This window comes from Muntiacus reevesi, chromosome 14 (assembly GCF_963930625.1).
Source record: "Muntiacus reevesi chromosome 14, mMunRee1.1, whole genome shotgun sequence".
In the NCBI taxonomy this organism is placed as follows: Eukaryota; Metazoa; Chordata; class Mammalia; order Artiodactyla; family Cervidae; genus Muntiacus; species Muntiacus reevesi.
Genome location: NC_089262.1, coordinates 14780246 through 14804475, shown reverse-complemented (window position 1 = coordinate 14804475; position 24230 = coordinate 14780246). Strand labels below are relative to the sequence as shown.

General features: G+C 47.2%; 1 protein-coding gene across 1 annotated transcript in view; it reads left to right on the top strand.

Moving 5' to 3' along the window:
• Positions 1-24230, top strand: part of MYO10 (myosin X) — a 258106-nt gene that overhangs the window by 120518 nt on the left and 113358 nt on the right. Inside the window, exons 4-6 of the mRNA XM_065905787.1 lie at positions 8820-9007; positions 21633-21767; positions 23474-23598. Coding sequence (XP_065761859.1) covers positions 8820-9007; positions 21633-21767; positions 23474-23598 — 448 coding nt within the window. The remainder of the gene's footprint in view (positions 1-8819; positions 9008-21632; positions 21768-23473; positions 23599-24230) is intronic.

The window sequence follows — 24230 nt, the reverse complement described above, 5'->3', positions numbered from 1 at the left end:
GTCCATTTGGGTAGACCGTGGTGCCATTTGGGAAGATGTGGCAGTGAGTGGAGAAGCAGGTGTTTGGGGGAGGCCAAGTTGAGGGCAGCCAAGTAGAGATGCCCAGCAGACTCTTGAGTACATGGATCCGCAACTTAAAACCAGAGCTGCACTCCAGAAAGAGATTTGGAGAAGTGAGTCTTGACCGTGGTTTAAGCTGAGATGACTGAGAGAGAAGGAATGAGGAGCAAGGTGTGCTGTGCCTAGGCGCTCAGTTGTGTCTGACTTTTTGCGACCCCATGCGCTGTAGCCCGCCAGGCTCCTCGGTCCATGGGGGTTCTCCAGCCAAGGGTTCTGGAGTGGGTTGCTGTGCCCTCCTCCGGGGGCTCTTCCCAGGAATCGAACTGGGGCCTCCTGCATTGGTGGCGGATTCTTTTACCAGCTGAGCTACCAGGGAAGCCCCCTGGAGAATGGTGGGTGGAGAGTAAATCTGGCTAGTGGTCCCCACTTCTTGACAAGTACTTTCCCTGTAGGGGAGAGATGGCAGTGACCTGAACCAGTTTCCCTGGTGCATTTGAGGTTACTTGATCTACATCCAGCTTTTCAGGACCATGTGCTGAAACACCGTTGTAGTTTTATTTTCATGAATGAAAACAATAATACGCACCTGTGATTTATGTAACACTTTCACATGGTAATTGGGTGGAATAACAGAGGGTGTGTTGTTATTACTGATCAGAATCTGGGACCTGGAGGGGTTAAGCCGTGAACCAGGGAAGGTAGGTCCAGGATGAGGACTTGGGGTCTTCTGACCTGACCACACCTTACTGTCTCCATCACTTCTTCCTGTGTTGTAAAAATGACTTTCCAATAGTAACACTGATGCTCCATATGTACCAGCAGAATGTATCTGAGGCCACTGGGTCACTTTTAGTGTTCTTTTATACTCTTTTTTTTTTTGGTGGGGGACAGGATACTAGGTATTACAACCTTTGTTGTTGTTGTTCAATCACTGAGTCGTGTCTGATTCTTTGTGACCCCATGGACTGCAGCATGCAGGCTTCCCTGGTTTTCACTATCACCCGGAGTTTGTTCAGACTCGTCCATAGAGTGGATGATGCTATCCAACCATCTCATCCTCTGTCACCCCCTTCTGCTTTTGCCCTCAGTCTTCCCCAGAGTCAGGGTCTTTTCCAGCGAGTCGGCTCTTTGCATCAGGTGGCCAAGGGATCGGACCTTCACCTTCAGCATCAGTCCTTCCAATGAATGTTCAGGGTTGCTTTCCTTTAGGATTGATGGGTTTGATCTTCTTGCTGTCCAGGGGACTCTCGAGAGTTTTCTCCAGCACCACAGTTGAAAGCCTCATTTCCTCAGTGCTCAGCCTTCTTTATGGTCCAGCTCTCAGATCCATACATGACTGCTGGAGAAACCAGCTTTGACTAGACGAACCTCTGTCACCATGTCTCTGCTGTGCTGTACTTACGCCTTTTGAAACCTTGAATTGCTAGGCTATGTCTTAAAGCAATGAAGGGAGTTTCTCTCAATGTTTTATAGCAGTAGGCACTGCAGCTGTTCCCGATTATTAAAGTGGGCAAGGAAATGTATTTTTTCGGTGAGTTATGTGGAACTCTTCTGACTAGAAAAAAAAATTTTATGTGCTCCAAAATAGAATATACTTTCTATTTCGGAAAAGCCGTTAAAATGACGAGGCGATTTAATCTTATGAAATTCAGAATCCAGTGTGAGGAAACCAGCCCACGGCCCCGCCTGGTGTTTGAGAGCTGCAAGTACCTCGAGTCCCAAAGTGCACGGCGTTCACGACCAGCTTTGGAGCAATGACGGCAATTGCCTTTTTATAGAGTGAGCATGGAAACACAGGCTCTTCACTGAGGCATTCAGCTTTCACTGTAGTAGATTTTTACATTCATAGGTGTCAATCCATTTAATTCTTCCAGCCACTAATGTTGTTATCCTTGCTTTACCACTGAGGAAACCGAAGCACGAAGAATTTAACTTGAACCAGCGGAACCAGCATTCAAATTCAGACTGTAGCATTTAATGACTATAACTCATTAATAAACACAAAAATACGAATAAGCATTGCTATGGTATTATTGGGCTTCCCAGGTGGCTCAGTGGTAAAGAATCCAACTGTCAATGCAGGAGATGCAGTTTCAATCCCTGGTCCAGGAAGATCCCCTGGAGAAGGAAATGACAACCCACTCCAGTATTCTTGCCTGGGAAATCCCATGGACAGAGGAGCCTGGCGGGCTACAGTCCATGGGGTCGCAAAGAGTCAGACACGAGTTGGCAACTAAAGAGCAAGAGAGTGGTCCATGGCACAAGTGTGGAACACGTGTTTTCTCACTGCTCTTGTGACTTCTTACCACATTGCATCTTTTGCATCCCTTGATACTTAACTTAAAACTAGGCTGTTCTCCTGTTCCTTCTACTCCTCAGCCTCCATGTTTACTTCCATGTCAAACTTTCCTTGTGATTCAACAAATCTCTTATCCATGCAGCCTTTGTTTTAGTGACAGAATAATCCACGCAAGGTGGTATGTTCAAGGTAGTGTGAGAAAAAATAAAGGTGCCCCTGGCTGTAATTATTTTTGCTGATGGACCTCAACCCCTTCATCTAATGTGAAGAAACCGTTAGGAACTGTGACTTTGGTGGCCATGTTGATTTACACCTTCCTTTGTGGGGGGGGGAGTCCAAAAGTATAATTTGGCACCAGTATGGGCACAAACAATGAAAACGGGAAAGTCACCGAAGCTGCCCCCACTTCTGTAACTGTTAGGAGAAAAATTCGTTAGGTTGTGCATCACCTCCACAAGTCACCTTTCTGGAGGTGCTCAGACTCTTTTCTCGAATATTCTGTGGGTTGACCCTGAAGATTGCGGGAGTTGTGAAAGTTTTCTGCAGGGGAGTGTCTGTCTTCAGGTGTTCATTTGTCAAGGGTATAGCTGGGATTGAACACACAAGACTGAGTGAGAAATGAGTGAGGAAGGAGACTCTCGGGGATAATTGAGCAAGTGTAGTCAGAGGGGCGTGGATGGAGAAAAAGGGGGTTGATTCTAGAGTTAATTGAAAGTGGGGTGTGGCCAGCACGTGGAGACAGTGGCCACGGACGGTGAGGCTGGAGAGTCTGGGACGATTCCCGTCCTGTATGCATGTGGGTGAGTGGGGAAGGGGGGAGTCACCGCAGACCTGTGGGAAAGCACCCCCCGATGAGGATCCAGCGTCCTGCCCTGGCTCACTGGCTCTGTTCCTTCCTCTGTCAGCGGAGGCAGCACCGGCCGCTGGGCTGCCCGTCGGTCAAGGTTATGTTGATGTGTGTCTGCGTGGGTCACTTGTCTTCTATGCCCCGCGGTTCTGAAACGTCAGTCAAGTTGTTTTGCAAACACGTAGACCTAATTGTCATTTGAAATCTGGTGTCAGGCCTGTTGAGAAATGACTCCAGTCATTAGTGAGGAGGTGAAACTGTAAAACGTGTGCTTTCATGTTATAAAAGCCTAGTCGACCTCTGGAACTAAGTGGAGGTGCTTACAGTAAGAGGTGTTTTGATCGCTGCATGAGGCACGGTTTCCCATAATCTTAAAAAATAGCAGTGAAGAACTGGGTTCTTTCTCCATACCAGCCAAACACACATTTTACATATGCTTTCCCTTTTTTTGGAGGCAGGGGGAGAGTCAGATGATTGAATTTGGGCTCAAATTCAGTTTGGTTTTCTCTTGCCCCCTGTTGGCACAGGGGAGCCCTTTGGCTGAATTTATGGGCAACCACAAAGTCTATAAGACAGAGTATTCAAGAGTGGGACAGTCTTTAGACATGTTGGAATGATTTTTGAGCCAGAGACAGTAGCTGGGCATGAGCTCATGGGCCAGCTCTAACTATGTGTTGGGGACCAGGCTCAACTGGGGAAGGTATGGTAGTGTTAGTGGATGGTGGGCATAACCACCACTGGCATGGTACTTGTCATCTAGGGGCTGCCTTAGTGTTGACCATCTGCTGATCAGAGAGCCCCGCTTCCCACCCCTAGAATCTCTGGGGATTGGGTGGGAGGCACGGGAGGGTCGTCTGTAACTGCCGCACCACAGACCTCATTGTCTCTCTGAAAGACCTTAAAACTATTCACTGGGCCAAGTGCAATGTGAATTACTCAAAAACAAAACTAAGATGTTTTGGATGTTCTGGCTTCACCTTTACTAACAAACTTAATGTCCTGTGGGTCTCCTGCCCCCATACAGAATCCACGTCATCTGTGTCAGGATAAGTGACTTCTTTTTTTGTTTGTTTGTTCTTAATTTTGCTTATTTGTTTAGGCCGTGTTGGGTCTCAGTCGTGGCACACAGGATCTTTTGATGTGCTACATGGACTCTGGTTGTGGCATGTGGACTCAGTTGCTCTGCAGCAGGCGGAATCTTAGTTCCCTGACCAGGGATTGAACCCCTGACCCCCGCATTGGAAGGCAGATTCTTTTTCTTAAGTGATGCTTGGGGGCTCCTTCCCCAACCGGGAAGGGGGAGCACGCCTGTGAGGTTTTGGCCAAAGTCATCACTTTCAAAGGAAAGCTTGTATTAAAAGGTTATGATGTTTTTCATGTATAAATCAATACTTAAAAATCTCATCTCAGAATTTCATAACCACCTTGCCAATATGCTATCAACGGGAGGCAGTCAGGCAGTGCATGCTTAGTTATATCTGACTCTTTGTGACTCCATGGACCATAGCCCACCAGGCACCTCTGTCCGTGGGATTCTCCAGGCAAGAATACTGGAGTAGGTTGCCATTTCCTTCTCCAGGGGATCTTCCTGACCGAGGGATTGAACCTGCATCTTCTGGATATGAACAGGAGTGCAAAAATTTTCACAATTTGGGCATATTATTCTCTTTTCAGATATGTTAATGATGGGTTACTATTCTAATATTCATTTAATAGTCAAACTGATGCCCTGACTGTGGCTTTTCTCTTTCACTTATAGCTGAGACGGGATTGGCAGCATGCCTCCCTATCTGTATAAAGAGGGTCTTCACTGATTGTCTTGAGTTCTGCCAAAGTGGGGAGGGGGAAACATGTTTCACAGAAAAATGAAGTCTTGGTATTTCACCAAATAAAAATAATAATAATGCAGACAGCTACTAAAAGTGTAGAAACAAGCTTGACATTTTAGACCTACAAGAGGAAGGGGCCAGACTCCCAGAGCCTCAAGCATCACCTACTTGCCTGCCTCCCTCATCTCTGCAGTTGTAGTGAAAGAAGCTGCCAGCACCTGTGGTCCAGGCATTGATGGAAGGTATCTGGCATCCCCCAGAGGACCATGTGATTCTCTGCTCTGCTGTAGAAGTAGGACACTTTCCTTCCCCAGAGGAAAAGGCTCCCTGCACTCTTCTTTCTGGCCACATCCTTCCCCTGATGCTCTGATGGGGAAAAAGGGGCCCTCTAGAGAGTGCAGGTGTCTGAAGATCTGAAAATTCACCCCTGAAAGTTCTGCATCTTTTAATTGTTTTTCAATGGAAGCGAAATTTACATAACAGAAAACCAACCACTTGATGATAAATTCAGTGACATTTAGTACATCCAGTGTTGTACGACCAGCACCAAAATGTTACCATCACCCAACTGGAAACCCTGTACCTGCAAGGCAGTCAGCTGTCAGTCCTTCCTGCCTCCACCCTCCCCTCTGCCCATTGTAACTACCACCGTGTTTGCATCTGGCTTCTGTCACCTCGTGTAATGTTTTCAAGGTCCATCTACATGGTAGCCTGTATCAGTACTTCCTTCCTTAGCACGGCTGAATAATATTCTGCAGTGTGGTTGTACTGCATCTTGTTTACTCATCTATCTGATGGTGGACATTAAGTTGTTTCTACCTTTAGACTCTTGTGTTTGATGCTGCTGTATCTTTGTTGGAGTACCTGTTTTTAATTCTATGGGGGTACATACCTCAGAACAGAATTGTTGGGTCATACGGTAATAACTCCTTGGCCTTTTCAACCTTGTTTTGGTTTAAAATGTTTCCAAAGCGTGCTCTCGACTGTCTTACATTTGAAAGTAGTTACACGGGACACAGGATATTTTGCTTGATGTTCTTGAAAGTCACTGTAAATATAGATGATTGCAAATTGCTATAATATGGTACAGATGCACTCAGGATGTTTGAGCTTTTTGTCCAATGCTTCTTGCTTTTCTTGTCTGCTGTGTTACCACCCCTTGCTGGTGAATGCGAAGAGAAGGCTCTGGATTTAGGTGGCCTGCATTCGCAACTCACCTCTGCCCCTTACTGACTGTGTGACCAAAAGCAAAATTTTATCACTCTACCTTAATTTGCTCTTCTGAAAAATAGATGCAATAATACTCTGAACTTCCTAGGGATATTGTGAGTGTTGAAAGGCTCAGGCCCTCTATATTAGTCTGTTCTGATTGCCATGACAAAAGACCATGGACTGACTGGCTGAAGCAACAAGACAGTTATTTTCTCACAGTTCTAGAAACCCAGAATTTGAGGTCAAGGTATCAGCAGGGTTGGTTTCTCCTGAAGTCTCCTACCTTGGCTTGCAAATGGCCACCTTCTTGCTGGGTCCTCATGTGGACTATCTGTGTGCACACATCGCCTGTGTTTCTTTGTGTATCTAGATTCTCTCTTCTTACAAGGACAAGTTTGGGCTTCCCAGGTGGCCCTAGTGGTAAAGAGCCTGACTACCAATGCAGGCTGCAGATGGTGACTGCAGTGATTTTGGAGCCCCCAAAATAAAACCATAATAGATGGTGAAACAATGGAAGCAGTGAGAGACTTTATTTTTTTGAACTCCAAAATTACTGCAGATAGTGACTGCAGACCTGAAATTAAAAGACGCTTGCTCCTTGGAAGAAAAGCTATGACCAACCTAGACAGCATATTAAAAAGCAGAGACATTACTTTCCAACAAAGGTCCATCTAGTCAAAGCTCTGGTTTTTCCAGTAGTCATGTATGGATGTGACAGTTGGAGCATAAAGCTAAGCACCAAAGAATTGATGCTTTTAAACTGTGGTGCTGGAGAAGACTCTTGAGAGTCCCTTGGACTGCAAGGAGATCCAACCAGTCCATCCTAAAGGAGATCAGTCCTGAGTGTTCATTGGTAGGACTGATGCTGAAGCTGAAGCTCCAATACTTTGGCCACCTGATGCAAAGAACTGACTCATTTGAAAAGACTCTGATGCTGGAAAAGATTAAAGGCAGGAGGAAAAGGGGATGACAGAGGATGAGATGGTTAGATGGTATCACTGCAGGGATACCAAGGGACATGAGTTTGAGCAAGCTCCTAGCATTGATGATGGACAGGGAAGCCTGGCGTGCTGCAGTCCATGGGGTCGCAAAGAGTCATACACAACTGAGTAACTGAATTGAACCAATGCAGGAGATGAAGGACACGTGAGTTTGATCCCTGAGTGGACAAGATAACTGGAGGAGAGCATGACAACCCACTCCAGTGTTCTTGCCTGGAGCATCCCCATGGACAGAGGAGCCTGGCGGGCTACAGTCCATGGGTTGCACAGAGTCGGACATGATTAAAGTGACTTAGCACACACGAGGACAAGTTTATGGCCCACCTGAACAGCCTCATTTTAATTTAATCATCTTTAAAAGGTCCTGTCTCCAGCTAGAGTTGCATTCAGGGGTGCTGGGGGTCAGGGCTTCAGTGCATGAATTGGAGGAGGGCACGCAGCCCATAACACGCTGTCAAGTCCGGGGCTCAGTGAACACACAGTGGAAGCAGGCAGGTGAATGGTGAAGGCTGCAGGACCTTAGCGCCCACCCTCCTTATCGGCTATTCCACTTGTGTCTGAGCCTGGGAACCAGCAACCCAGCTTCATTAGCCTTTCTTAGAGAAGGACGGGTGAGTTAGTCTGTATCCATGTGGAGGAGGCATGAAGCATGATGCTCTGATAACTCTGTAGCCTCTGTTTTGCTCTTCTGAAGATTTTGCTTAATTTCTGGCTTGGATTTGGTTCCAGAAAAGGGAAGATTGCCAGTCAGCTATTTTTCCAGGTAAGTTACATGGCATTTCATGAGGTGTTTGAGATTACTGGAAGAATACCAAGTGTTTTCACAATGTTCTTGTTACTTCTTAAGTCAAATATTTATAGCATAAAAGTTACCATTTTGACTCTTTTTAAGCGTGCAGTACAGTGCACTAAATACCATTGCCGTGTTGTGCAACCATAACCACTGTCTACCTCCAGAACTTTCTGACTATCCTGAACAGAAGCCCACTAAGCAGTCACCCTCCCTGGCCACCCCCCCACCCCGCCTTCTCTTATTGCTTTAATCCCGCCTTTCCTAACAGCCTCCTGATGGGCGCTGGGGTCAGGAGGTCCCCGGAGAATTAGGGGTTTGGGCTTCGCTGTGTCCCCATTGTCTTTCTCTTGTTTCCTTGCAGCCCTCTTTGAAGTGGGTTCACTCCTTTGCACAAGATTTATCCCCAGATACAGGAAAAATGTGTGAGTGGGGGCCAGGAGTCCCCAGATACAGGAAAAGCATGCGAGTGGGGGCCAGGAATCCCCAGATACAGGAAAAGTGTCTGAGTGGGAGCCAGGAGTCCCCAGATACAGGAAAAGTGTGCGAGTGGGGGCCAGGAGTCCCTGGTCCCTTTAACGTGCACTCTGGATTGTTTAGGCTCAGACAGTGGCCCCAGTGGGAGGTGGTATCTCTTCCCCTCTCAGTGTGGAGCCGCCTGGAGCTGCTCTGTCTCCACCCCAGTGCGGGTGGGCGTGAGATCCCGTGCCCAGATGCCCCCATCTCCTCCCCGAGTGCCACCTGTAACCCGAGTCCCTGTCTCCCCGCCCCGTCCCCACAGACCTACATCGGCTCCATCATCGCCTCCGTGAACCCCTACAAGACCATCGCGGGCCTGTACTCGAGGGACGCCGTGGATCGCTACAGCAGGTGCCACCTGGGGGAGCTGCCCCCCCACGTCTTCGCCGTCGCCAACGAGTGCTACCGCTGCCTGTGGAAGCGCCACGACAACCAGTGCGTGCTCATCAGGTAACCAGCGGCCCCAAGCCCAGAGCCCGCCGCGAGCACATCCACCCCCAGACTTCCCAGGCGGAGTTTTCCGTTCTGAGTAGCCCACCAACTACAGCTTCGGAAAGAAACTGGGGACCCGATAAAAAAGCAGGATGGACCATGTTTGCTGGCTCTTCCGTGTTTGCTGGCTCTTGTCCTTGGAGTGATTTCTCCATTTCGTCTCTTTGTTTTATTTACCTTAGTTATTCTTTGGTTTGTTCCAATGATCAACTGTTGACTTACGGAAGCATTGCATAGTTCTTCCAAGTTTAAAATGTTTTCTGTATTCTAGAGTGCTTGTTAGCATGCTTGCCTACTTGAGGAAGGTTTTGGTTTTTGCCAGTAACAGATTACCCAATAATCTCCCAAATTTAAGGATTTTTAAGGAATTTAATAATTGGATGTTCCTGAAGTTGAGCCTTGAATTAGCCGCAGAAGAGGGACTTACTCTGTTATATGTTGAGGAAATGATAGAAAGGCATAATGATTTCCATTAATTTTGGGGAGAGGTGAGGAAAAAGGGTCTTGCCATCTATTTCAGCCAAGTTTTACTCATTTATTAAAATAAGCTACCAGATGCCTCACTCACAGAACAATTATTACTAGGAACTACCTTAAAAAAATCATAGAGTGTATTGCTTTGAAGATATGTAATTTTTACTGAATAATTGCCCTTATCACCTAATTTCTAGTGATATCCTGTTGGCTCATATTATTTATAATTGGGATCATGTTCTCGAGAAGGAAATGGCTGCACACTCCAGTATTCTTGCCTGGAGAATCCCATGGATAGAGGGGCCTGGTGGGCTACAGTCCATAGCACTGCAAAGAGTGGGACACGACCGAGCGACTGAACACACACACACACACACACACACACACTCACTCACTCATGTCTTAGTGGTGATCAGAACACTCCTGGATCTCACACACACACACACACACACACTCACTCATGTCTTAGTGGTGATTAGAACACTCCTGGATCTCACACACACACACATATCTTAGTGGTGATCAGAACACTCCTGGATCACACACACACACACACACACTCACTCACTCATGTCTTAGTGGTGATCAGAACACTCCTGGATCACACACACATACACATACACTCACACACACACACACACACACACACACACACACTCACTCATGTCTTAGTGGGATCAGAACACTCCTGGATGAGAGGAAGAGCAGACGTGCTGAGTGCCTTGGAATATCCAGGCACTTCGTCCAGGCACTCGTGCATGGAGCTCGGCTGTTGCTAAGACCCGACTGAATTATTAAAGCTGCTGATGGGACTGGAAAGCCATCAAAAACAGAGGTCAAGATCTTCTTTCCCCACTTGTGGCAAAATAATTGTTGTTATTTCAAGGGGAGAAGAAAAGGTGTTTGGAATTAGAGAGGACATCATATCAGGACCCCACTCCCTGATTTCTGATCCAGTGGAAGTGAGGCTCGGGAGAGAGGTGGAGAGCCATGTGTCAGCTTCAGACTCCCAGCCCAAAATTGCAGACAGACCGACCCCCTGGTCAGGGCTCAGGCAGGTCACTGGTGGCCACGATCACTGTCAGAACCAGTCCCCAGATGGTGAGGAGCTGACCAGCCCTTCCCCCCACCCAGCTCACCTGTCTAGTAAACCACCACTGCTCTTTTGGGGAGGGAGTCAGGAGCAGATGTCCCAGAGGTGAGTCCTCCTGGAAACTCTAGGAGAGAGAAAGGAGGCCATTTGGGAGGTCCTCACACTGTCCCCCCTGTCCCAACTTCCCAGGTGGCTCAGTGGTAAAGAATCCGCCTGCCAGTGGAGGAGATGCAGGAGACGTGGATTCAATCCCTGGGTCGGGAAGATCCCCTGGAGGAGGAAATGGCAACCCACTCCAGTATTCTTGCCTCGACAGTTCCATGGACAGAGGAGCCTGATAGGCTACGGCCCATGGGGTCCCAAGGAGTCAGACACAGCTGAGCACGCACACGCATTGTCCCACATGGTATCTGACGGAAGATGGGTTTGAGATAATGGCCAACATTTCCAAAGGCTTTGAACACTGTGCCAAAAACTTTCCCTGCATCAGCTCATTGAAACCTCCCAGCAGCCCTTTGACGCAGGTACTGCCTTCAGGGACTGTGCTGCTCTTCTTGGCACTGTTTACCCGTTACTCTTATTCATGGATCCTTCATTTGCAAGAAATCGGAATTATGTGAATGTGGAGGATAGAGCAATGCATTTCCCCTTCATCTTTTCTCTTCCTGCTTCCTCCATCAGTTACTTTCTTTAAGGAAAGGGAAACACCTGGGAAGATATATTCTCTTTTCTTACCTTAACGATGTTCACTCACCAGGTTGTGGAAACAACTTGGACAGAGGGACTGTCTGTTAATCCAGTTAAGTAAATGTGAATCCTTGTAACTTGCAGTTAATAAAAGTGAAGCTAACACTTGGTTTGAAAACAGAGCGTTTAAGAGTCACCTTCCCAATGAATTGACTTGCCTTCTGATTGAAGCACTATTTGTGAGCTCTTTGAGATGGTTTCAAAAAAGTTGAAAGTGAAGTTTAGAAGTTAGAATTTAAGATCACTGTTTCAGCATACAGAATATTTAGCATACAGATTAGCAGAATATAATTTGATAAGATTAACAGAGTTTAAGAAGATCAAGCTGTTTTCCACACTTAGGTACCTAGATATTTGCCATCGATAATTGGCTGTGTTTATTACTTTCAGTGGAAAAAGTGAGGGCATGACTCATATATCACTTGCTAGACAGAGCAGTTAGGGAAGAAAGGGAAAAATCAAATGAGATCATTGTGCATATATATGTGTGTATAATAAAGCAGGAAGGGGTTAGCATGTTCCTGCCAAAGACTGTGGTATTTAAAAATAAAGTTGGGGGTAGCCAGGAGGGAGAGGGGACCCCAAACAGAAAGCTCTCATTGTGTAATTCTGATGTGAAGGGTATTTAAATTAACTAAGGAAACGGCATTTTTAAGAATAGATTTCTTATTAAAATGTGTTTTGGTTTTTAATAGACCACTCCAGCAGTTTTTGTTTTTTTTTTTTCCTCCCAGTAGGACTTGGGGCTGTGGGAATTAAGAGAAAATTGAGTATAAAAATAAAAACTGGAAGGCACAGTAGCCCATTTAGAGTTCCTCGGGCATGATCTGCCACCTGGTGGCTACAACATGTTACTGTTACTTCAAAAATCAGGCTAATTACCTATGAAACGAAGAAAATAAGCCTATTTGGATTTAGGCAGGGACCTCGTAGATCAATTTTTCTCTCACTTTACGGGCCTCTGTTCCTCCCAGTCTCCACGATTCTAGTCCAAGCCTTTATTATTTGTCTCACTTTCAAAAGTTTACCTCCCTTAAGCTCTAGTTTTGTTTTACTTGCTTATGTACATTTAAGCCAACGCTTATGCTATTATGATTTCTAAAATATGTATTTAAAACTTCCATGAGCTTTTTAATCTAACAGGGTCAGCATTTGATCTTGGTTGGTCTGGTATATTTCATGTTAACTTCAGTTTGGGGCAAGCAGAATTTAGTCTATTTTATTTAGTCTTTTATGGTCTTTTCTGGATATGTGACCTTTTAATGTCAAGTCCTGTGGTTAATTCATCTGCACCTCAGTGCCTAGGACAGCGCCTGATAGAGGGTTCAGCATCCAATGTCTGTCAATCAAAGGATGGATGGGCGGAGCAGCTGTTGGCTTAGGACCTCTGCTTGCTTTGCGAAAAATTTTGTTTTTCCAAAATAGTAGTGATTTCTTCTTAACAGTGTCTTTTCTGCTTCCCTGGCGGCTCAGTGGTTAAGAATCCGCCTATAATGCAGGAGATGTGGGTTCGATCCCTGAGTCAGAAATATCCCCCGGGGAAGGAAATGGCAACCCGCTCCAGTGTTCCTGTCTGGAAAATCCCAGGGACAGAGGAGCCTGACCTGCCACAGACCATGGGATTGCAAAAGAGCCAGACACAACTTAGCGACTATACAACAACGTGTCTTTTATATTCTGGGATAATACTTGGCTTCTCAGTCTTTTTTTTTTTTATTCTAGTGGTATATTTAGAAATGACCGAACTGGAATAGTGAACAAAGCTAGCATCCTGGATTAAAAAGTCACTAATCAGAATAAGGCATGGGGCATGCCTCGAGCTCGTATCATATGGAAGGTTACCTTGTTAGGCTTTTAGGATTAAAGAAAAAAAGATACCAACCACTGCCCTTTACGAACTTCTGCTCTGATAGGAAGAAACTGATGTAAACATGTAATTTCAGTACAGTCTGCCAGTGCTATTGGAGAAATGTGTACATGGTTGCTCAGAGAAGATGACAGAAGATGCTCAAGAAGGAACTGAGAAAATATATCACAGAGGAAGGGACGTGTGGTTATGAGCCCAACAGTCTGTGGGAACAGGGCGGGCACAGAGTGGGGACGGGCCCAGAAGCATTTGAAAGAACAAGTGAAAGTCACTCCGTCGTGTCTGGCTCTTTCCGACCCGGTGGACTATATAGTCCATGGAATTGTCCAGGCCAGAGTACTGGAGTGGGTAGCCTGTCCCTTCTCTAGGGGAGCTTCCCAACCCAGGGATCGAACCCAGGTCTCCCTCATTGCAGGTGGGTTCTTTACCAGCTGAGCCATCAGAAGAACAAGGATCATTAGCAAATGGAAGGCATGCCTGTAAAGTGTGGGATTTGCTAGGGACATGTAGGAACCAGGCTTGGTTGGACAGGCAAAGACGGTGCACTGCCGTTCATTGAGAAAGACTGAGCTTTTGTCTCCTTGTGTTCGTTTCAGAGCAGAGTCCTACTTCCTGCTGCAGGGTCATACCTTGATGGTTTTGTCCTGCTTGCAAAGACCTGCCGACTATATCTTCTAGGCAGTAGAGAAGTTTCCAAAGTCGTCTTAGTCAGCAGTGGAGTGGTCCCTGTATATTCCAAGAAAATCACACAAATCAGGACAGTTTGATCCGATCCCCATTCGGGATGGGGAATGGTCGTCAGGTGTCCACAGGGGTAGCCTCTGGAGGGTCATATTTTCTCTAAAAGAGGACGTATTTTTGGCTCAGTGAGAAAGATCATTTCTGTTACAACTACTCAACTCTGCCCTTAGAGTGGGGAAGTGCTTGCAGACAGAGCGTGTGTGCATGCCAGGCTGTGTTCCAGTAGAACTTTATTTATAAAAGCAGAAGGGCAGATCTGGAGGCCGCAGTTGGCCAACATGTGCGCTGACGGGGAGACTGCAGGTGGATGGGGGCCCTGTTCACAGCAGAGGCGCTTTCCTTCAGGGGTGTTTTGATCCCTCCTCCCTGATTTCCTGGGGCCTTCACTCCACCTTTGAGCCTCTCTGCCCCTGGTTCTTGGATCTCTCCTTTTCTACTGGATCATTGGCATTATCACCCAACAATTTCTAGTATCTTTTACTGGATACTTGATCTTCTTTGCCTGGTAAGTAATCTGCCTGCAGTGCAGGAGACCTGGGTTCGATCCCTGGGTCAGGAAGATGCCCTAGAGGAGGGCATGGCAACCCCCTCCAGGATTCGTGCCTGGAGAATCCCATGGACAGAGGGGCCTGGCGGGCTACAGTCCACGGGGTCGCAAAGAGAAAGACATGACTGAGTGACTAACACGCTCCCTCACTTATTTTCTCTGTTTTTGAAATGGGGGGGATTGTCTTTGGCTCCACAACCCCTTCCACAGGCTGCCCCACCCTCCTCCCAGCTGCTCCGCCATTCTGGACTCTTCCTTGTTCTCTGGGCTCATCTTCCTCGGCTTCTGCCCAGCCTGCCCTTCCTTCTCTGCATCTCCCTGCCTCCCCAGACTTCAGGGCTCCCCTGCCAGCTTCTCCTCTGTGTCCCACCCATGTGTCCACCTCCCCCAGGGCGTCGTCACGAAGGTCTCTGCTGGGCATCTCGGCTGGCCGCTCCTCAGTTCACCCTGATTTTCTCCCAGAAAATCTGTGTTCCTCCTATCATGCTTCTTGTTCTTAGCAGGGTCTCAAGCTGGAGATCAGGACATTAATCTTGGATCTAGGAGTCACCCCGCCCCCAACAATGAAGGTCAGATTGCCTTCAGTCAACTGTACAGATCTCATATATACAGTTCGGTGATTACTGACAAAGATGCCCAGCTGTGTTACCAGCGTCCAGGTCATCACACTGGCTGGAAAACTCCCTGGACTCTCCCGATTGATTCCCCCACCTCCCTGTCACCCAGCACCCAGACCAGGACCCCAGCCATCCCCTGCCTCCCTGGAGACCTCTGACTTTCCCCTCTGCCACCGCCTCTCCTGATCCTCTCCCCTCATTCCCCGACTTCCTTTCTCATGTCTCTCCTTCCATCCCCCTCAATCCATTCTCCACACTGATTCGTTAGAACCTTGAACCTGATCTTCACATCCTTCTGCTTAAAAACTATCCTTGAGACTTTCCATTCTGCCCACAAAAAGTTCTCAGAACTTCGAGTATGGTCTCTGAGGCCCCATATCAGTGCCGTAGTTAAGTTTTCTTTCCCCCTTTTTAATTTTCACTATTTATAAAAAAAAAATTTTTTTTTTTAACAACATCAACTCATTTTGGCTTATCTGGCTGCATATGTTTTCTCCCAAGCCCATGTTTGTGTTTGTGGTCACGTTGGCGCCAAGGGTTAGGACTGTAGTCACGGGCTGATGAGACAGATGCAGGACTGGATATGTCAGTGATGTGTTCACTGTCATTGAAGGGGAGCTAGCAGTGTGATTGCTCTGTGAGTGACTGTTTTATCGAGGCTGGGATAGAGGAGCTAAGGTGGAACACATGACTCATCGAAGCGCCTGTGGTCAGAGAGGCTTCCAGGCTCACGGGGAAGCAGTGGGCAGTCACGGTTCAAAGAGCGCTTCAGCTTTAGCAAAGCAACATTAACCAGGGGGTTAAGGTAGTCTTGTTAATCTAGATTTTATAGGTATTATAGTTTATGAGTCTTAACATTTATTTTGGCTTCATAGTTCTGTGGTGCAATAAGCAAAGCAGGATATACTTAGTTATTATATCCTTAGAATGCTATAATATAGATACTGTCTATCACATAGCATGTATTATCAAGTTCCCCAAATAAGTAACTCATTTCAGTCACTGTCCACCAGGAAACAGCATCAGATCCCACAGTAAACAGTTTAGTCCTACGAGACTGCCTCCCGCTCCACGTCAGATGCTGGTCATGTGGTCACCTCTGCTTCCGACCCAGCAGCTCTAGGTTGGAGCTTCCAACGACTGCCTCCTTGGATTTGATTAATTTGCTAGAGCAAAAAAAAAAAATTTGTTTTTCTAGAGCAGCTCACAGAACTCAAACCTTTTAGTTACTCAATTATCAATTACAGTAAGTCCCTTATTGTTAAGTTAATGAACTTAACATTTGATAAGTCCAATTGGACTAAAGTCTAACTTAAGTCCAGCAAAGTTAGCCTAGGTATGCATCTAATGCATTCAGCTATACGTGTGTGTGCATGCTAAGTCACTTCAGTCATGTCCGACTCTTTGCAACCCTACGGACTGTAGCCCTCCAGGCTCCTCTGTCCTCAGGATTCTCCAGGCAAAAATACTGGAGTGAGTTTTGAAGCCCACCTCCAGGGGATCTTCCTGACCCAGGGATCAAAACTGTATCTCTTATGTCTCCTGCATTGGCAGGCAGATTCTTGACCCCTAGCACCACCTGGTTATAGCGCGCACACACACACACCTCCAACTCATGCAATCAGCTATGTAGTACTGTCCTGTAATAGGTTTATAATACTTTTCACGCAAATAATACATGAAAAACCACAGCAGAAAAACACATGAATGTTGCAGTACTTTGGGAAGTACAGTGGTACAGTACAGCAGCTGGCAAACGGGCATGTCTGCAACTTTGAAGTTTCGTGGAGGCGGGGGGGATTCACTGTATTATAGAGGGATGTGTTTAACTCAGAAACAGCAGATGGAAGAGGCGATGCCCAGCAGAGTATGGGGAAGGGGGAGGAGTTCCCGCTCCCTCTGGGGAGCCACTCTCCACCTCCACGTGTTCCCCAGCCCAGAACCTCTCAGAACCCATCCTTTTGGACTTTTTGGAGGATTTATCCCATAGCATGATGGATTGATTAACCCATTAGCCATGAAAGTCCATCACCAGCCTCTCCCCCTCTCTCCTGTGGGAACGAACCAGTTCCATACTTGCCTGGAAAACAGTGGCCTCTCAGTGGGACCCCAACCCCCCTTCCCTTCCCCGCTGGCTCTGCGGGCATCTCCCCCTCCCTCAAGGCTCCAAGCCCTCCCCTCCCCATCCTTCAGGTTTTCCCCAGCTCACTTTTGTGCATGTCTCTGCATTTCAGTCCAAATGTCCTTTCCCGGGAAAAGTCTCTGCTGAACCTTTGCTCTGCATCTAAATTATGACTCCTGCTGTCTCCTGAGGTTCATACGCAACAGCATTAGCCATAATTTGTGACTCTTTATCTCCTGCTGCTGCTGGATCATAAATACTGTCCATGGCCGTTTGTCTCCAGACTGTCTTCCCAGCCCTTAGTGCAACCTGCTGCATCGTGGCCCCGTGGATACTTCAGGAGGGAGGAATCCTGCAGAGATGCTCTTTGTCCATTGCTTCAAAGATGATGTTTTGTGACCCTTGGTAAATGGAGAATGGGCTTCCCAGGTGGTGCTAGCGGTAAAGAACCCGCCTGCCAATGTAGGAGACCTGAACTACCTGCCAATGTAGTTTGATCCCTTGGAGGACGGCATGACAACCCACTCTAGCATTCTTGCCTGGAGAACCCCAAGGACAGAGGAGTCTGGTGGGCTATGGTCCATAGGATTGCAAAGAGTCAGACACGACTGAAGCGACTTAGCACACAGCACGCACAGTCACAGGCAGGGGTGGGGAGGGGAGGAGGAAGAAGAGGGTTAGACAGAAGTGAGTCCTGGTACCTTGATGCTAATGCCTGGGGACATCTGACATATTTCTGAGTTTTGACAATTTGTGAGTCATTTATTCTTTGCCTTGTTCGTGGCACACTTTCCCAGCCCCCTATATATGTCCCCTTTGTAATCTGGTGCAGTCCTATCTGAATTTTGTGAAAGGGCTTTCAAGAATAGTTGTTCCCAGCCTTGACTTCTTGGTAGAATCACCTGGAAATTTGTTTAAAAAAAAAAAAAAATTACTGATTAAGTTCTATCCTTACAGGTTCAAATTAGGAACACAACAGGTATATTTCATGTACAGCCAAGTTTGAGAATTACCGTTGCACAAACCTGAGTTCCTTTTTCGTTTTTAAGTTTTACTTTACGGATCAACGATGTGCCTAAGTAGGTTCTGCGCTGTGTTAAGTCACATCAGTTGTGTCCAGCTCTTTGCGACCCCATGGACTGTAGCCCACCAGGCTCCTCTGTCCCTGGGATTCCCCAGGCAAGAATAGTGGAGTGGGTTGCCATGCCCTCCTCCACGGGATCTTCCTGACTCAGGAATTGAACCCCCATCTCTTATGTGCCCTGCATTGGCAGGTAGGTTCTTTACTGCTAGTGCCGCCGGGGAACCTGTACCATTTTTCGAGGTGGGGATGGATTGGGAGATTGGGATTGACGCATGTTTGCTGCCATGTGTAAAACAGACAGCTGGGGGATCCTTCTTATAGCACAGGGAGCTCGGCTCAGTGCTCTGTGATGAGCTAGAGGGATGGGGTTGAGGGGTGGGTGAGAGGGATGGCCAAGAGAGAGGGGGTGTGTGTACACATGACTGATGCCCTCTGCTGTACATCAGAAACCAACACACCATTGTGAAGCAACTCTACCCCCAATTTTTTTTTTAAAAAAGATGTGCTTAAAGAAGATGCTTGAAAAAAATTTGCTGCAGTGAGCAAAAATGTGGGCTGAAGCTTGGCAATAGATCAGTATCCATGGCTGATAGAGGACTGTACCAGTTTTGGGTTTTCTTCTCCTTGAGTCTTCGCCATCCACCTCGAACAGCCTCTCCTCCACGGCTGTATGGTTACCGTGTTCATCACGGTAGGTTCATCGCTGTGCTGATTGCTGTAACAGGGGCTTGCCTGGAGAATTCCGCGGACTGTATAGTCCATGGGGTCGCCAAGAGTCGGACATGACTGAGCGACTTTCACAGCCCCATATGGGAAGGTGAGACCCCTGACTTTGTTGCACCCATCACTTTGTTCTGGAGATGTGCCATCCTGAGGGCACGCAGCTGCCAGGCTGATAAGATAGGGAGCCCAGAGGACCGTGAGGGGGTTTGGCCACCCGACGTGGAAGTAACATACACCCCTCTGGCTCAGTTCAGCTGCTGTCGTCTTCAGCTGGTCGTGTTCATTCCTGGGTACTGATCACTGTCCTTCCTACAAGGAAGGTTGAAATGCCAGCCCCTCAGTGTGCTGGAAGATAGAGATATGGGTTTGGGGACCACGTAAAACATTATTTTTGTTTTATACATTGTATGAAGTTGTCACTTTCAGTTTCAACAAAATTTAACTGCTAGGGAGATGGTATATGTGTTTTTAAATATCAAGAATTATTTAAATTTTCTTCCTGCAACTTTCTCTTGGTTTCTGCTACTCCTTCCTGCTAAATGCCTCCTGTGAGCCAGCTCCTGGGCTTGGCTGCTACCAGAGATGTAGAGACCAATGTGCAGCCCCACACTAGGGCGGTTCTGGTTGCTGATGACAGAAAAGGCGACCCGATTTGGTGTCACTTTCGTGGGCCTTTATCATCTCAGGCAGCGAGTCAGGGCGGGATCAGGGCTATGGGTTCAGCCACTCCCACTGGGCGCTTCTCTGATTATCTTGGCTTTTGCTTTCTGATCTCAAGAAAGGTGCGGCTTCCTAGGTATTTGTCATCTGCAGTCAGGGGGACACTCTGCTCGGGCTTGTGTGTGTGCATGCACGCGTGTGCATGCATGTTTACCCCCCACCCCCCGCTTGCACATGCAAGTCTCCCCAGAAGCCCTTAGCATGCTTGACTTTAAGTCTCTTTGGCTGGAATCCTGACCCTTTCCCATGACCAACCAAACCACCCTATCACCTGCAGAGGGAATGGGGTTACAGTGATTGGCCTCGATGGATGGAGATTCCCCAGGGCCTGCAGTATCCAGCCAGGCATGGATGGTGTCATCACTGAGTCATTTCCTCTCCTTTATTACACGCGCCTAATCATTCACAATGTTTTCTGCAGAATTCCTCGTTCATAACCTCCCAGCTCTCGACACTCGATGGGGACTGTTTCTTTAGGACTTGTTGGGACCACGTGTGTTTATCTCACCCCTCGAGCAGTTGTGAGCCTGTTACCCCATGACGATGTCGCTGTTTGTGTGCTGTTCTGCCATTGCTTTACTTTTCTCCTAAATTCTCTGTCTTTTTACTACTCCTTGGATGCCAACAGATCTGCTTGTCAATTCGGATCCCGACACTTAGCCACTGCCCACCTCGTGGTATTATCACAAGAATAAAATGCCTAAGTGTTGGTCGAGCACCTTCGGGCTCATTGCCTTGTCCCCTCGATATTTATGAATGATTGCATTTTTATTCATGTTTACCAGAAAGATGCCATTAATGTGCTCACTCGTATAATTAATATTTACTTGCTTACCAGAAAGATACCGTTAATGTGCTCATTCATATAGTTACTATTTACTAAGTGCTGGCCACCAGCCAGGGCAGTTCAGTGAACAAAACCCCTGTTCCGGCCTTTGCAGGGCTTGTTATGCCGTGTGCTCAGTCGCTCAGTTGTGACCGACACTTTGCGACCCCATTGGCTGTAGCCCACCAGGCTCCTCTGTCCATGGGAATTCTCCAGGCAAGAATGCTGAAGTGGGTTGCCACGCCCTCCTCCAGGAGATCTTCCCAACCCAGGGATCGAACCCACGTCTCTTATGTCTCCTGCATTGGCAGGCGGGTTCTTTACCGCTGCTTCTGCTAAGTTGCTTCAGTCGTGTCCGCTAGCGCCACCTGAAAAGCCCCAGATGAAGCTGCTCCTTCTCCAGGGGATCTTCCTGAGCCAGGGATCGAACGTCTCCTGCATTGCAGGTGCATTCTTTACCAACTGAGCTACCAGGGAAATGAAAGACACCATGTGTCTTATTACCTGAGCTTAGTCAAAGAGGAGGCTTCTGTTTAGTGGGGGGCATTGGCAACACCTAGGCCTTATGGCTGGCAGGAGGAGGGACCCTCTGCAGCTGCTGCTAAGTCGCTTCAGTCGTGTCCGACTCTGCACGACCGCATAGACGACAACCCACCAGGCTCCCCCGTCCCTGGGATTCTCCAGGCAAGAACACTGGAGTGGGTTGCCATTCCCTTCTCCAATGCATGGAAGTGAAAAGTGAAAGTGAAGTCACTCCAGTCATGTCTGACTCTTAGCGACCCCATGGACTGCAGCCCACCAGGCTCCTCCATCCATGGGATTGTCCAGGCAAGAGGACTGGAATCGGGTGCCGTTGCCTTCTCCGAGGGAGGGACCCTCTCTTCCCTGTAACTCAGCACTTGGGTCTCTTTCCCACAGTTCAAGAGTTGTTCTATGGACACATTGGAGTGACTCCGGCCAAGCTGGTTTTTATTTTTATTTTTTCTCACTAGAAGTATAAACGTCTCCATTTTATCTTCCAGTGGTGAAAGCGGCGCCGGGAAAACCGAGAGCACTAAGCTGATCCTCAAGTTTTTATCAGCCATCAGTCAGCAGTCTGTGGACTTGTCCTCGAAGGAGAAGACCTCGTCTGTCGAACAAGCCATTCTTGAGAGCAGGTATTTATTTCTCCATCGTGTTTCTTGTTCCAGCGAACAGGATTCACTCTCCTCACTGTGTGACCTATTTAAGGAAGTAGTTGAAACTCGGGGTCCTGTCTGCTCTTTCTCTTGAGGTGGCTTTCACGATTGCTCAAGGAGAAGTCTCCACACACAGGTGGAGAATTCTGGTGACCTGACCCTCCATTGCTGGGCCAGGTTTGAGCAAAGGAGTGAGGAACATTCTGCAGCTGCCTCCTACTGGGCAGTCTTGACTGGCTGTTTGGAGGCCTTGTTATCAGTGGAAATTTCAGTCTCCATCCAGCACGTCGCAGAGAGCTTAGCGGTCAACTCTTGGGAGGCGTCTTGTGGGCAGAATGGTCTTGTGTGGCCTCTTACTAGCGTCTTCCCTGATGACTCAGATGGTAAAGAATCTGCTCTTAACGCAGGAGACCCGGATTCAACCCCTGGGTCAGGAAGGTCCTCTGGAGAAGGAAATGGCAACCCACTCTAGTCTTTTTGCCTGGGAAATCCCATGGGCGGAGGAGCCTGGAGGGCTATATAGTCCATAGGGTCGCAAAGAGTCGGGCATGACTGAACGACTTTTACCTCACTTCTTCAGCTCTCAGGTGGCAAACCATTGGGCATCAGTGGCAGTGACCTCAGAGCTTGAAAGAGAGCCTTGGTACAGCACTCTCTGAAATTCTAATTAAAGTGTGTAATTGCCCCGTGTCTGATTGGTGCCTTTAAAGGTCCTAGAACCAATAGAGACTTTAAAGGTCCTGTTATTTAAAAATTAGTCCAGGGGTCAGCAGACTCCAGCCTGACACCTGTATCCTGCAGCCTATTGATTTGTCTTTTTAGACTTCAAAATTTATTTTTTAAATTGTGCTAAAATATACATAACAAAATGTATGACTTTAAATATTTTTCGATGTACAGCTTAGTGGCATTAAATACATTCATGTTGTTCTGCAGCCATCACCACCATCTTTCTCTGGACCATTTTCATCTTCCTCCTGCAGCCTGGTTTTATAAATAAAACTTTATAGAAACACAGACACACTCATTTGCTATCTTGTCTGTAGTTGCTTTTGCACTCTAGTGGCAGAGCCGAGTAATTGCATCAGAGACCACATGGCCCACAAAGCCAAAAAGTAATTTTTATCTGATCCTTTACAGCAAAAGATGGCTGACTCCTGACCTAGTCTGACCGCAGACCTAGTCTGACCACATTTTACAGTTGGAGGAGACCCAAGGAAGTTAAATGAGCTCCCCTGGGACATAGAACAAATGAGTGAAATTTCCAGGACTGGGGAATTTTTCAGTTCCTAGAATTCGTGTGGGTTTGTGTGTATGTATGTGTGTGTGTGCGTGTGTGTGTGTGTGTGTGTGCACACGCACATGTGCACACACCCTTGACTTGCGTAAATAAACTAATTTGGGTGAGAACCAGCCCACATGGCCTCCTTGACTCCTGGTAGCATCCTTTGCCCACACGACCAGCTGGGAGTTCTCCCCCTCAAGATGGACACGCATTATAAACCCATTTCAGCAAGTACTGGGAGATCTGGCCCTTCTATAAATAAACATAATTGCTGTAGGGCCCTTTGCTTTCAGATTTCTCTTGCACTTATCTATTTTGTCATTGGTGAGGACTGCTATTGATTACATGGACCCTGATTGCCTCTCACTGTTGTCCTGGGTTTTTTTTTTTTTTTTTGCAGTCCCATCATGGAAGCCTTCGGCAATGCCAAGACCGTGTACAACAATAACTCCAGTCGCTTCGGGAAGTTTGTTCAGCTGAACATCGGCCAGAAGGGAAACATCCAGGGCGGGAGAATTGTAGATTGTATCCTGTTTCGTTTGGCTTTTGTGTATTAGTATTTGACTCTCTAGTAGAAACTGTTCTTTGCTTTTTCTTAAGACAGATACAGAATATGAAACATTCATTTCTGGTTCTACCTCGTTACTGCTCCCGTTTTACTCTGCTTGACCTGTTAATTATCCTAGGAAATAAGGGGCCCTCTTTCTTTTGGGAATCTCTGATTTCATGTCTCCAATCTGAAAATTTGAACTCCTCATCGAATATCATAGGCTTCCCTAGTAGTTCAGATGGTAAAGAATCTGCTTACAGTGCAGGAGACCGGGGTTTGATCCCTGGGTTGGGAAGATCCCCTGGAGAGGGAATGGCTACCCGCTCCAGATTCTTTCCTGGAAAATGCCATGAACAGAGGAGCCTGGCGGGGTACAGTGCATGAGGTCCCAAAGAGTCAGACATGACTGAGCTACTAGTTGTTTGAAATAATCAGTTGTTTCAAATAGTTCGATGCCTTCCAGGGCACATGTGTCCTGTTTGAAGTTGGATTTTGATGAAATAGTCTGTTTTGTTTGCTTATCTTTTGGCACCGAAAGTCAGAATGCCCAAGACACAAGGAATTGTGATTATTTGGGCCACAAAGAGTAGAAAAATAAGGAATAATG